The 15127-nt window shown below is 33.6% G+C and overlaps 2 protein-coding genes across 2 annotated transcripts; one reads left to right on the top strand and one right to left on the bottom strand.

The window, feature by feature from the left end:
- Positions 1 to 8456: 8456 nt before the first annotated feature.
- LOC123263823 (ATP-dependent DNA helicase PIF6-like) lies at positions 8457 to 9146 on the top strand (the record flags this gene model as incomplete). Its single annotated transcript, XM_044726839.1, has 1 exon — positions 8457 to 9146. A coding segment is annotated over exon 1 (534 nt), but the record flags the coding sequence as incomplete, so codon positions are not given.
- A 724-nt stretch (positions 9147 to 9870) lies between these two features.
- On the bottom strand, positions 9871 to 14336 carry LOC123268668. The gene is made up of 5 exons (XM_044734012.1): positions 14303 to 14336; positions 10697 to 10871; positions 10445 to 10622; positions 10157 to 10364; positions 9871 to 10079 (listed from the first exon to the last, which is right to left on the bottom strand). The coding sequence occupies exons 1-5, from the start codon at positions 14334 to 14336 to the stop codon at positions 9871 to 9873; spliced, it is 804 nt and encodes a 267-aa protein (XP_044589947.1).
- Between the last annotated feature and the right edge of the window lie 791 nt (positions 14337 to 15127).

Genomic DNA, 15127 nt, shown 5'->3' with positions numbered 1-15127 from the left:
TTTATTCTTTACAATAATCAAATTAAATTTAAAAATAATTTACAACTGATTTTATACAAAAATATTTAATATTTCTGATGTTTATGAAATTTAATACTTAAATTCATCATTTTGTCATATGCAGATCTATTCAATATATGTTTTGCAATCGTGATGTTCATGAAAAAATGTTGAAAACACAACGACTTTTTGCACCATGAACAGCGGATAATTGCTATATTTTGACAACCAGGAACCTCACAATGAGAATTGCATGATCCGTGAAATGCAAAATCCACAGGATTTTCGAACTCATCTGGTTTTACTTCTGTGTAGCCACTTTTGTACCACGAGTACTTAAATAAATTTATGTACCGAGGAGATGACAATTGGATATGTGTAAGTGATTGTAATTTTATAATGTTATTTCGTAAATGCAAGTTTATGTCCAAATTCATCAAAACTGTACGATCCGAAAAATATCGAACAAAATTTTTCCATACTCGGAATCCAAAAACATCAAGCGGTTGAATTTTCCCAGTTGTACCTTTTGGTAAGATCATTACTTCAGTATCTTTATTTGTTGGTTTAACGCTTTGTACAACTTGAGGACAATGCCCAGTCCATGAGTCAATTAGTAATAAAGATTTTGGGCCCACATTTGGAAAAAACACCCTCTCCAACCAAATTTTGAAATGATCTGAAAATTAAAAAATATGAACTATTTGTATCAACAATAACTTATGCGCAAACCAGAAATTTGATTTTGATGCTTCTATGTATACATTATGAGGTCTAAAAAGTGTTGTTTCAACTATTGGTCCAAATTTTCCACTTGGTTCTTTTAGAACCAAAAAAAGTGGGGATAAAAGCTTTCCATCAGCGGATACAGTTGGTTGAACTGTGTAACTATGAGTAGTAGAAGTAACAGATTGTACAAGACATTCTACTTGCTTCTCTCCTTCAACAGCTAAAGTTCGACCGGAATGCATTTCCAACTGAAAACCACTTTGATCTGAATTATATACGTTTGCTAATTCATAAATTTTAATTTTTTGTTCTACATTATTGACGAATTCCTCAGCTTGCTGTTTTAATGATTTACTATCTTCAATGGTTTTGGACGTGATAAACTTATTTATTTTTCTTGATACGATGCGATGTGCTCTTTTGAATGCCGCGATCCACTTTGTTGATGCTTTAAAACGGAAATCTTCCGCACCAATTTCTTTTTGAGCTTGTAAGGCCCATCTTTTTATGTTACAATCATGTACGATTAAACCTGCATCTATAGCTGCTTTGAAATTTTGTAATGTATATTCACAAATTCTTGCTAATTTTTCCTTATAAGTCCCTCCCTGATTTAAAGTATGAGCCCATCTTCGTAACTGTCGCACAGATTGTACCTTTCTAAATTTTTGTCTAACACTGTCTAAACTTAAATTTCTTTTTTTGCCACTACGCCAGTACTCGACGGCTTTCAATTTATATTCATAAGATAAATCTTCAACATCCTTAGTGCATTCGTCGATAGGTGTTTCTTGATCAACTAGTGCATTTGCCCACTCTTTATCTTCCACGACTTCCATCGTCCAATCTTTATACGGTTCTTGGAAATGCAAAGAACTTTCTTCGACCATTTCGACTCCGGAGTATTCGTTCATAGCATTGAGTAAAATATTTTCAAAACTTTCTTTGATTTGTATTTCTTCGTCATTTACTGGCGATTCTGGAATGTTCATGACTTGAAATGTTGTTAAGAGTAGTCTTATAACATTTATAGGATTGACTTTCATTTTTGCTTTATGTACTAAAAAAAAGATTTTCGTACAATTTTAAATTATTCACTTATTAAAAAAAAAAAAAAACACGATTATAATATTGAATTATAAAAGATGAAGTACATCGCAGTAACTAAACTAATCTCGAAATGATACATTTATTTGTACTATGTTGTTTTTCACATTACTGACTCATATATACTAAAAATATAATTATCTCTTTTTTTGTATGAGATAACGATGAATGATTATTATGATTATAATAAATCATTATAAGCATTTTTTCTTTTTTTTTTTTTTTTCCAAAGCAGATTCACATTAAATGACATTTGTAATATTTGATGTCCTGATACACAAAATAAAGTTTGGGATGCGAAGTAAACAAGTAAGTAAAACATTAAGATATAATATTATTATTATTTTCTAAATGCTAGAAATGTACGAACAAATTATTATTGATGAATTCATATCAAAATTAATATAAAAAACGATATTTTCTTGGTGGTCACTGTAGATATGCTTAAGGGATGTTCACCCCCTAAACTTAATTTTTCGGAAAACCCCGAAAGACGTATTCTCTACTTTTTTTTCCTCTTCCAATTGCCGTTGGTTTCGTTGAAATCCATCGAATAGTTTTTTTTCATAAAAGTTTTGTGATTTTCAACCCTCATAACTTTTGTTCTATCCATTGTTTTATTATAAAACCAAAAGCATTTTTCATGATTTTCCACCCTGAAAATTATGCAATTGGTCCCATTCGATTATTTAAACTGCAAGTATGCGAAACTTGAAAAACACCCCTTTGGAGGCTAACTTTTGAGGGGTAGTTTCACCCCCTAGAAATGTTTTTCCGCAGATAAAAAAAAATACGTGTCTCTTAGATTTCGACGGAGAATAACATATCTCAGTTTCATCAAAATCGGAGGGGGACACCGGAGAGAGTTTCCTTGTTAGTATTGCAATCTGTTAGGTATGAGTATACCCTGTTATCAAGTTGTTCGTAGACGCTGCTGAAAAATTTTGCGAAAGAAGCTACTATTAACTGAGGGTCATCAACATAATTACCTGATATTAAAAAGCTCCTAGGGAATTGACAGCTAGTTGATTTAGATTTTACATGGTTCCAAAAGGATTTTGGATCCAAGAAGAGTTTGTTTTCAGTCTGCTCTATATAATTTCTATATGCTAATTTAATTTTGATTTTGAGAGCTTTCCTATGGTGTTTGTATTGCTCAAGAAGATATGCTGACATGCCTAAGCTATTTTTATAATTCCTACGAAGTTGTTTTTTAATTTTACATTCATAGATGATTTCAGAGGTGAACCACGGTGGGTATTTAGATGGATTGTAAGATCTAGTTTTAGTGCGTGGTATTGATTTTGAGAATGCTAAGTCTAATTGACTATAGAGATAGTTACACTTGTCATCGGGAGTATCTAAGTCGTATAATGGTTCACAATTTATAGATTCAAGTTTAGTTATGAGACTAGTTTTATCAATTTTATGAAAATTATAATTACCCAGAGGCTTTTTAATAATATGTTTTGGTTTTACCATAGATACTTGGGTCATAATCCTTAGTGCAGGATGATGAGGATCAATTTTGACCAGTGGTGTTACATCTTTATCCACTGAGCAGTCAATTGATGAGAATATTAGATCAAGTATTCTACCATGTGTGTTCAGGACCCTATTAAATTGTTTTAAATTATTAATTAATGAGAAATTAGTTAAGAGATCAGCCTTTGAATTCAAGTTTCCAGCAATAGCATCAATGAAGTGTGGTGAGTTGAAGTCTCCAAGCAGTACCAGTTCTCCAGCATCCATGATAGAGTGAGACGAGAGGAGCTCTAGAAGGTCGGAGTAGATATGCACATGCAGGTCTGGTGGAATGTATATGTTAACAAGATGTATTTTAATACCAAGATTAGTAAATAATAATCCTACAATCTCAACCTGAGGGAAGAGTTGCAGAATATCATCAAACTTTATCAATTGTACATTAAGTGTACTCTTGCATGCAATCAGTACACCCCCTCCAGAACGCCTGAACTCCTCTCGTCTGTCACACCTAAAAACAGAGTAATTATTATTAAAAATTTCATGATTTAATACACCAGATTTTAGCCATGTTTCAGTGAATACATAGAAATCATACTCAGCTAAATACGTATTACGATATATATCGTCCAATTTAGAGTTTATGCCTCTGACATTTTGATAGTATATTGTAAGATTATGTAAGCTGGAGTTTATTGTGTTATTAATGGAATTGAAGCTGTAGTATTCCGAGGAGTCTTGACTATGGTCGGTTGTCCATTCCGAGTTACAATCCTCAAATTGGTCTCACCCGCTGCTATCCGTTCCTGGAGTTGTAGACGTACTCTCCTGTGTTCGCTTCTCTGGAGTTCGGTACGATCCTGGACAATAGCCAGATTTTGGACTAGTACTGGGGGGATCTTCTCTCTCTTGGCTTTTATCAGTCCCGAGATGAGCTGGTCAACAGAAGCTTGATCAGTAAACCTGACTTTTATTGGCCTAGGATGGAGTGAGTTATTTATATATTTACCAATCCTAGAGCAGGATGATATTGTACAGTTATTTGCGAGAGAGTCACAAATTTCTTGTATTTTGATCAGGTCATTCGATTGACGTTCATTTAAGGAAGCATTGTGCGGTTCTTTAATACCTAGGAATAGGGCATTATTTTTTTTAGATATTCGCTCATCGACTTCTTGTAGAATAATGTTACTATCCACGTTTGTTTCAAGGTTTGATATTTTGTTGGCTAGCTCTGTAATTTTATCATCATATGAACCTATAATGTTGGTATTTGACGTTATCCGAGCTTCACAGCTACTGATTTTATCTTCGACGTTGTATATTCGGTTGTTAAACTGTTCTGTGAAAGATTGGACTTGGGATTTGAGTTCATTGACACTTGAGACAACTGTGGCAAGCTCATTCTTGACATCATTTTTGAAGTCATTCCGAATTGCGGTGACGTCGTCCTTAAGGTCATTTCTCAGTGCGAGTATTTCTTTTTTTAACATTTCTCGAAATTCTTCTGAAGAAGAGGAACCTCGCCTACCACAACATCGTTGAAATATTCCACTAGTTGTGGGCCCTGCCTGTTTGGCACAGCCCGGGTGATAGTAGGCCATACATTCCACACACTGATAATGCTCCTTGGCAATGGAATTTGAGCAACCACGACATTTTGATCCAGGCGGAGCATTGGCAGTTTTTATTTCAGTATTTTCAGACATGTTTAAGTTTACTAATTACGTTAATTAGTTGATATGATATTCGTAAACAAAAAGAATGAGCACTGTCACAACATGTGTATTGAACAGTTTAAGTCATGTGATATTTGAGCACCACTGGTAATTGAACATATAGATACGGCTCTGGGCAGCTTGAAATGTTTATGACGTATATTGTAGGCACTTCTGATAAGAGATCACGTGAATACGGCACTGAGCAGCTCAAGTGAATAAAGTCACGTCGCTACTGAAAATTATTTAACAAATGGCTTAACACAGTATTTATAAGTAAGTTTGACGATGTGAGACTATATCACTCATTTAAAATTGAGTTGCCAATGTAGATATACTGTTGGAGTACAAATTAACTTAAAAACTGCGCAATAATAATTATTTGTTAAAAAAATACACCACGTGTCACATGGCTATTTTACCGGCTTGAGCACCGAATTTAAGATTTAATTAATTTAATTTATTTATCTGCACAGTTTAGTTATGTAATTATATTAAAGTATTAATTGAGCACTTATAAACACTTTATGATTAACTTCAAAACTGCGCAATATTAATTATTTATGAAAAAATACACCACGTGTCACATGGCTATTTTACCGGCTTGAGCACCGAATTTAAGATTTAATTAACAATGTAGATATACTGTTGGAGTACAAATTAACTTAAAAACTGCGCAATAATAATTATTTGTTAAAAAATACACCACGTGTCACATGGCTATTTTACCGGCTTGAGCACAGAATTTAAAATTTAATTAATTTAATTTATTAATCTATCTGCACAGTTTAGTTATGTAATTATATTAAAGTATTAATTGAGCACTTATAAACACTTTATGATTAACTTCAAAACTGCGCAATATTAATTATTTATGAAAAAATACACCACGTGTCACATGGCTATTTTACCGGCTTGAGCACCGAATTTAAGATTTAATTAATTTAAGTTATTTATCTGCACAGTTTAGTTATGTAATAATATTGAAGTAATAAAAGAGCACTTATAAACACTTTATGATACAAAATATAAATTAATAACAATTATAACATATAACAATCAACCTGTATATACGGAGCACTTTGGAGACCGTGTGCGCAGTTTGGCTCAAAGAGCTCAAAAGCATAGAAAAGGTATCTTTTTGAGCTCGGAGAGCTTAAAACAACACACAGATTGTACTTTTGAGCTCGAAGAGCTCAAAAAAGCGGCCAGGTATTAACGGAATTAGCGGGAAGTTGCAGGGATGGCCTTTAGGGTCAACCGTTTTCCTAATTTTTTTTTTTATTTTTTAGACAAAATTTTTAATTTCTATTTTTTTATGATACAACATACAAAAATACATACAATCCTCAATTTTCACCCTTCTACGATCAACCCTTATTTTTTAATAGCCATTTTAGTAATTTAATCATTTTTCCTCTCCGGTCGAAAACTGATCAATCGTCATTTAATTAGTTATCCCCGCCAGATGTCTACAGGTGTCACTTCTGACCCAGTAAACAGCACGGAGTAGGGATGAGAACGAAGCCGGTCTCCTTTCTTTCTCACTCCCTACACAGTTGTCGGCCATCATTATTGTTTATGCATCAAGTGTAGTAGTAACGTTGACAATTATTATTTTTTTGCCCTCCGGGCGGAAAGTGGCAACTTTCGTCCCGCTGCGCTAAACTAAGTTGCCGCTTTCCGCCTTCGTCGGACAAAAAAATAGTATACACTCCTCGGGAAGTAAATAAGGAAGCCTCAGATCACATGTTTGTTGACCTCGGCTTCGCCTCGGCCAACAATTACATGTGATCTGAGACATTTCTTACTTTACTTCCCTAGGTGTGTAATATACTATTGCTATCTCAGTGTAACTCTCATATTAACTTTTAATCATTCCTATTTTATCAATAATAATTAAATTATCAATTTTGAGTGTATTTTGCACGATTAGTTAATCAAGTGATTTTATAACCTCAAAAGTACTCAACACGTGACACGAGCTTCCAATAACAACGGATTTTGTGTTGTAAGTATACTTTTTTTTATTTATATCGAAAATGTCGTTGATCTTATAAAAATGTAATTTTAATTTAATTTTATTAAAAAAATGTAATTGAACAATTAAGATTTTCATAGTTTACAAAAAATCAATCATTATGAATCTTTATTTTGAAATGTCAATGGAAATATTGGTTGTATGAAAAAATTATAAGAGACAATGTTTTCATAAAATTTAATTTTTTACTTTTGTTTGAAAAATTTTTCCATAAAACTTATATTTTTGTTATAATTTTATAAATTAAAACTAATCATTTCAAAACTGCGGCAAAAATCCTGGCCCTAATTATACTTTTAACATTTTTCATCATTAAATAATTTCATTAATTCTATTTATGTATGTTTTGTACAGTGAGCAATGCCAAGAAAACGCAAAGGGGCTGATTTGAGCCGCAGTACAAGTAAAGCTCGAAACTTGCGAAATAGCAGATCCGAAAGAACAGAAGAACAAATCCAGCAACAAAATACTGATGCACGTGTCAGAATGGCGCAATTGCATCAAGAAGAGCCAGAAGATACACGAGCTGAACGCAATGAAGTCAGAAGATTAGAACAACGACAATCACGCCATTTCACAGTCAATAGACGAAGAACAAATGACCAACAACGACAACAGGTACATCGAGCATTTATATCTGATTCATTCCTGCGTCTAGCATTCCAGTATGAGCCCGATATTGAATATTATGCTCATCTAAAAGTGGTAATTGGTGCTATGGACAAGGAATGTCCGCATTGTCATGCTCTGAAATTCAAAAATGAGCCAGCTGGGATGTGTTGCGCGTCAGGAAAAGTGCAACTACCTGAAATTGAAACACCACCTGAACCATTGAACGGCTTACTTATCGGCACGGATCCAGATTCTAACGTGTTCCTGAAGTCAATTTGAAGATTCAATTCATGCTTTCAAATGACATCGTTCGGAGCAACAGAAATAGTTCGAAATACTAATGCAAATGGTCAACAATTCAATTCTACATTCAAAATCAGAGGCCAAGTTTATCATAAAATGGGCTCACTGCTGCCAATGCCAAACGAACCACATAAATTCTTACAAATCTACTTTATGGGCGTCGAGGATTCCGGAAGCGCACTTGCCAATCGCGTGAATGCACGTTGTGATTATAATAACCTTGATTCACTTTATGCCAGGCGCATCGTCAGCGAGCTAGATGCTCTTTTGAACGAGCACAACGAGTTGTTGAAAATATTCAAATCACATATGCACCAATTACAAAGCGATAATCACGCTATCGTCATTAATCCTGATAAAACACCAGCTGGAGAGCATATTCGTAGATTTAATGCACCCGTTGTTGATGATGTTGCTGGAATCATGGTTGGCGATTGTACAGCTGCACGAGAAATTTACCGACCGATTTCTGCACAATCGCTGATTCGCAAGATACTCTCATTGAACAAATATTTCCCGATGTACACACACAGTACATAAATCATGAGTGGCTTGCAGAAAGAGCGATTTTAGCGGCAAAAAATGTAGACGTTGACAATTTAAATCTGAAGATACAAATGTTGTTGCCAAGGAACTTGGTATCATATAAATCTATTGATACAGTTTGCGACGACAGCGAAGCAGTAAATTTTCCCACAGAGTTTTTGAACTCACTGGATGTGCCAGGCGTGCCACCGCATAATTTACAATTAAAGGTTGGATCTCCAATTATCTTGCTTCGTAATTTGAACCCGCCCCGGCTGTGCAACGGTACGCGATTAGTCATTCAAAAATTAATGAAAAACGTGATCGAAGCCAGGATTTTAAATGGCAAGTTCAGAGGTGAAAATATACTCATACCACGGATTCCTATTATACCTACAGATATGCCAATTCATTTCAAACGTATTCAGTTTCCGATTAGATTGGCATTTGCAATGACTATCAACAAATCCCAAGGTCAAACGATGCCTGTTTGTGGATTAGATTTGAGAACACCATGTTTTTCACACGGACAATTATACGTGGCATGCTCTCGAGTGGGTAAACCATCCAGTTTGTTTGTTTTAGCTAAAGATGGACTAACAAAAAATATTGTTCACGCTATAGCATTAAGAGATTGATATTGTTTAATAGTGTTACTGTCGTAATTGTTTAATTAATGATATATAATTTTAAGGAATAAATTATAATAACTTAAAAATAATGTTTGCCTTTTGTTATTTTTATATTCCCTCATCGTTCACAGCGCTCCATGCTTATTTCACGCATATACCACATTCTTACATACATACAATATACACATTCTAACATACATACATACTTACAATAAGTAAGCTATTTTTTGTCTACACTAGAAATTACTAGGAAATTATTTATCTGGCAAAACAACGTTTGTCGGGTCAGCTAGTATATATATATATAAGTAACGTGGTAGAATTACGACGCACGCGCACTGCACTCGTCCACTCTACTTGACTCTCCTTAACTCTCCCCACTCTTTAAAATATATAAGGCTTGCTCGGCTTGCTATACAAGCGATTCCCCCACTCGCCTACTCTAAACTTTCACTCAATGCTTCTCCTCTAGCGCTACTTCCCCTTTTCCGCCTCAAATCGTTCAATTTTACCCTCCGTAAAGAAGTTTCACTTCAAAAATTATAATAAACAATTGTTCTAAGGAAAGAGAAAAAATATTTTACTAATGAATATTGTTAATATTTTAAATTAAAAAATTGTTAAATGGAAGGTAGTAGATCAGTTAATTGTGACTAAAATTCAATTATTAAAAAATATTCTAATTAATTAATTTAATAAATTAGATTTAATATTTAAATTAACCTCTCAAAATTTTGAGTGTTCCGGATACTTCAACTGGCTCTCCTTTTAGAAATGGACTGATAAAGTTGTCAGTGAAATTAATTATTTTAATTTCCAACTTATATTTGTTTTTGTTTGCAATTGATTCAACGCAAGAATCTCTCGCGAAGTCTTTTCCCCGAATTCTAGCGATGTTCAGTTGAGTTTTTATATATCCTTGGACACCTATGAGAAAAAAAAATTAATTATCTCCAATGAAATTTTAATTCTTCTTGAGTTAAAATAATATAAGTTGTATATACGAATTTCTTTGTTAATGTAACCATCACAATTTTCAATTTCAACAAGAGGTAGGGATTGCTTTTCTTGAGAAACTGGTCTAGACACAACTTTTCTAATAACGTTGACTTGAGTGTTTGATTGGATGAACAATTCAATTTCAACGGTGCTGTAATTGTAATATAAATTTTTTCCAATGAATTTTGAAAAAGCTCCGTCAATATGCACGATCTATAAAAAAAATTAATTAATATTTTAACAATTATTTAGCAATTAATTAATAATATTAGCGGATAGTAAAATTTCATTACAGCATTATTTGTAATTTTGTCCGCGACACGATCAATTTCATCATTCCACACACTCACTTGGACTGACTCTTGGTCATCATTTGATAAAACGAATTTGAAAACAAATGATACCTCGTTGGTTTCTTGATTTACGTGTCTTTTAGTAGGAAAAATTCTAACAACTCTTCCAACAATTTCGCTAATATAAATATTAATGATATTTATTAATTTTTTTTAATTGGTTATTTGCATAATTATTAATAATTTACTCACATAGTTGATGAAGAAGGTTTGAGTAATTTTATGAACTCAGATGATGATAATTCAATGGGTGACTCCTCGGGTGGTTCTTGGTTCCCATCATCGACTTGGCTAGAGTCATTGTTATTGTTCTCTTGTCTCTCAAGCAAATCTGCAACAGAACTCGTTGATTCTTTAGGGTTATTATCTGAATTAAGATTTTTTTTTTGTTTTGTCATAATTATTTTTTTCAATCACAAATTAAATCTATATTTTATTGCAAATTGTTTCCTTTTAATTATATTTATAAGAGAGATTTTATTGATTTGTTTACGTCGTTTGAGTTTAGATAGTCAGTTGTTTGTTAATCCTAGTAACCTCGTTTGCTAATTTTATTTTTATTCGAAATTTAAAAAATTATTTTGTTATTGATGAATAAAAATTTAATATAAAGAAATAAAATAATATACAATTTTTTAAACGAAGTATTTAAGAAATCATTGAAAATTATTAATTTTTAACTTCCCGGTAAGAAAAATTGAGAATTTTTTTAAATTCAGGAAGTTATTGGTTTTACCCCGTTTTGCGAAAATCGAGTTTTCATCAGATCTCGACGTTTTGAGGTCCTAGGAGGCTGTCCTGACTACTCCCGCGATGGTGTCCGTGTGACTGAATAAAATCTAATTCACTCTTAAACTTGAAAAATCACGTCGATTGCCACGAGTCTCGTCATAAGTGCAATTTGGAGCGCTTAGATACGGAATTAGCGGGAGGTTATAGGGATGACCTTCAGGGTCAGCCGTTTTCTAGATTTTTTCTAACAACTTTAACAGGAAATTAAGTTAAAATTTTTTAAGCAAATGTTAAAATTTACAATCACCGATCTAATTACTACAGGTTGTAACGTCCACGTTTTCAAAAAAAAATATATATATGTAACTTAATTTGTCCCCGGCTCGAAATTTGCTCGCCGGAGTCCAGGGTCATAAACGGGGATCACATTATCAATAACAAAATATAAACAAATCACTTCATTTTAAATAAATCAAAGAAAAAGGAAACCTCTTTATTGGCCTGATCATGTTAATAAACGATATAAACAATATAATCAAATTAAACAATATAAACAATACATTAGAACACTCTTTTCACACATATTCGCGGTTCAAAATCAAGAAACAATATAAGCAATATACACTGATACAATAGAAACTTTCTATCCAAACATACACGACGGTATTCACGGTTGTAACAGGGTAAATTACCCTTAATCGATAAGTCACCAGAGATCGATAACTTTTCGACTAGCATTTGAGCGCATCGATCTTCGGGCCTAGAGAGAGAGCAGGAGGGGGTATTTTTGGGGTCGTTATATAGACGAGCCATGCGTGGTGTCCGGAGAAGTAGTAAAGTGTTGGAACGAGTAACATCAAGAAGTCCAAAGAAGGAAGCGAGTATCAACCATAGAGTTTCTTCAACCAAATTTACACCAGGTATTGGACTTTGGTAATGATGAGCCTTGGGGCCATATACCCGGCTCATCAAACACACTACTTCTCATTTTATTTATTCAAGTTTGGATAATTCAATTGTTTAATAATTTTGCTTAATAATAATTAATCATTTTAATCAATTTAATTTGTTAGCTTGTGAACAATTCCTCCTGGGGATTTTACACCCGAGGAATGTTCTAGACCTCCTGGGTTTAGGTCGTGAGTATCTAAATTGTTAATTCAGCTGGTTAATAATTATTAACATCTTAAGATTGGCTAAATTAAATTCATCTTTTGATTAATCAAATTTAATTAATTTCTGAACATCGAGAAATATTCGAGTCGGCAGCTCACGACCAGTCAAACATTAGTACCCGAGGTCAAGCCAATAACGAACAACGTCGTCCATTTTTTGAGCGCGCAAATTCCTTGAGAATTTGATGACGCAGTAAATTTATAAAATCAATGCGTGGACTATTTTATAATTTATAGCAATTGAATTACCACGTAATTAATTATTTTTACATTAATCATTTTTTATTGATTTATATTTTTATCATTTATTGAAAATCACTTAATTATTTATTGGAAACAATTTTAATTACCGGAAATTGAATCATTGAGAAAACTGCGACGCATTTAGTAATTGAACGTCGTGGATAATTTTCTGTAATTACTTTACACCGAGGCGAATTATTAATTATCCAATCGTCATTCTCAAATTACTAAGAAATAATTATTCCACGTGTTATTAATTATTGAGAATTAATTTACTAAATTTCGGAGCAGATAAGACTGATGTACCCGTAGATAAACTTTCGGCAAATAATTTGTATATTGAGAAATTACTAATTAATTATCTAATTTGATTGCCAATTTCTACTTGGGTTGTCTTATATATTGAAGTCATGTACTGGAAAATTGTCAATAATTTAATATCATTGTTCCGGTAGAAATTGTTATGAAACTATTTATTGTGTGGATTAAGTCCGAGTAAAATTTAGTTAAAACTACAAAAGAATATTCTGAGAATTTAGTTAATGCGTAGAGATAAGCTCGTGTTAAAATTGGAAGGAAAAGTAGCGTCGGTTCAAGCCGGAATATTTAAGAAGTAAAATTTGTTAAATTGTGAAAATAAATTACGATTTTATTACGAGTTAATGACTGAATTATTTTAGAAAAATTAACGTTGTAAAATTTTGGAGTAATTTTGTAATCCAGAAAATAAAAGTAAAGTAGAGTCAGTGTGTGTGAGACGCGTGGGATATGTGTGTGGAGATTGTGCGGGTTAATAGTGTGCGATTGTACGGGTTCTCTGCTTGTTGATGGTTTGCCGAATAGAGCAATTCGTACAGTCCTAGAAGCCGTTGTATAGTCGCCAAGTGGGGTACAACGGTAGTAAGATAGAAACTGCAGTATAGTCGCTCCATATGAGGGTACTGTGGGATTAAGAATTTTCTTGGACGACCCCTACTTGTTGATGGTTTGCCGAGTAGGGTAATCAAATCTTAGTGCGACGTTTTCTACTTGTTGATGGTTTGCCGAGTGGAAGACTAGCGTTAAGTCGGAGTAGCCGGTTTTAGCCCGAAATCCTCCAGTAGTTGTAAGTGAAGTAGTTGTAAGTGAGTACGTGCAAGGGCACGAGTTGTGAATTAGTTTTATTTTGTTGTTAAATAAATTTTGGATCCGTTGTTAAATAAAGATTTAATTATTTACAGATCACCTTCCTCCACTCTCTCTCTCTTTCCTTGTAGATTAATAAGCTCAGCTCTGGCATCCGGTTCCAGGAACCGAGAAAATAACCCTGGTGGCGCCCTGAATCAGCATTAGGGTCATTTGTTGTTAATTAGTTGTTTTGTTTAATTTTTGTCAGGGGCCTTAAGTACGGGAAATAAACCACCCGTTACACGGTTGAAACTAAAAAAAAACGCGGTCTACAAAATACTAACTAGTTTCCCAGTAACACCCCCTACCCCCTCAGGTCGACTAGCCGTCATCCCTGGGGGGTCCTAAACTCTACCCCGAGAGCAAGTGGAGAGTATCCTTCTCGCTCCCACCTACACGGCTTATGATCACCTACCGTACCTCAGCTGAAGGCTTCGGCACGGGGAGTAGCACTTTCATCCGGTCGGTTCACGATACTTACCTGAGCCTTGGTCAGACCCCAGGTAGAGTATCATCCTCTACAATTACTTGGTGAAGAATATTCGCCCGAGTAATTCTCCCGAGAAAAAATTGCTTTTATCGAGCCAAATTTTGGCGTTTATCATTTTTCCCCCAACTCTCTTGTAACGAACCGGAAGGATCGTTTTAGACACCTGTCCGGTGCCCTCGAACTAGCATTCAAAAATAATTATTTATTAATTCAATCGCAATTTCCTTCATTTTCTATCCATTCGTCTCGCCAAATTCTAAGTTTTTATTTTCGAAACTCAATTCTTTATCGTTTTAATCGTAATTTCCTTCATTTTCTATCCATTCGTTTCGTCAAATTCACAATTCTTTATTATTTTAATCGCAATTTCTTTCATTAAATATCCATTCATTGATTTTCCATACTAAATTGTCCTCGGGACTTATAAAATCTTCGCTTACCTAAATTATTTCTTACAAAATAATAATCGTCATTTCCTTCATTTTATATCCATTCATCGCTTTCCCATACTAAATCTTGTTCGGAACTTAGAATAATTTTCCCAGTCTTTTAATTTCTTTTACAATTAATTCGCTCGGCTTCGTAATAATTTCTCACACGCTTAATTTCTTAATTTTAATCATACCTTTGGTAACAATAATATAAAACTATTAACTAAATAAATACAATAATTAAATAATACTCGCCGCGCTAATAACAATAATTGTTTCTATTAATTTTTAAGTAATTAATAAAAAATAAACTGAAATACTCAAATACAAAAGTGAAATCTGGGTCATAAAGTGTCAATCGATACTTAGAAATTACGGATATTTT

The sequence above is a fragment of the Cotesia glomerata genome, linkage group LG1 (assembly GCF_020080835.1).
Source record: "Cotesia glomerata isolate CgM1 linkage group LG1, MPM_Cglom_v2.3, whole genome shotgun sequence".
NCBI classification, from domain to species: domain Eukaryota; kingdom Metazoa; phylum Arthropoda; class Insecta; order Hymenoptera; family Braconidae; genus Cotesia; species Cotesia glomerata.
This window is presented reverse-complemented; position numbering and strand designations above follow the sequence as displayed.

Coding starts and splice junctions, on each gene's coding strand:
- LOC123268668 (XM_044734012.1), bottom strand. CDS start 14,336: ATGATACTCTACCTGGGGTCTGACCAAGGCTCAG. Junction 10,872..14,302: donor GGGGTCTGACCAAGGCTCAG/GTAAGTATCGTG, acceptor ATCTTAATTCAG/ATAATAACCCTAAAGAATCA. Junction 10,080..10,156: donor TTACATTAACAAAGAAATTC/GTATATACAACT, acceptor TTTTTCTCATAG/GTGTCCAAGGATATATAAAA.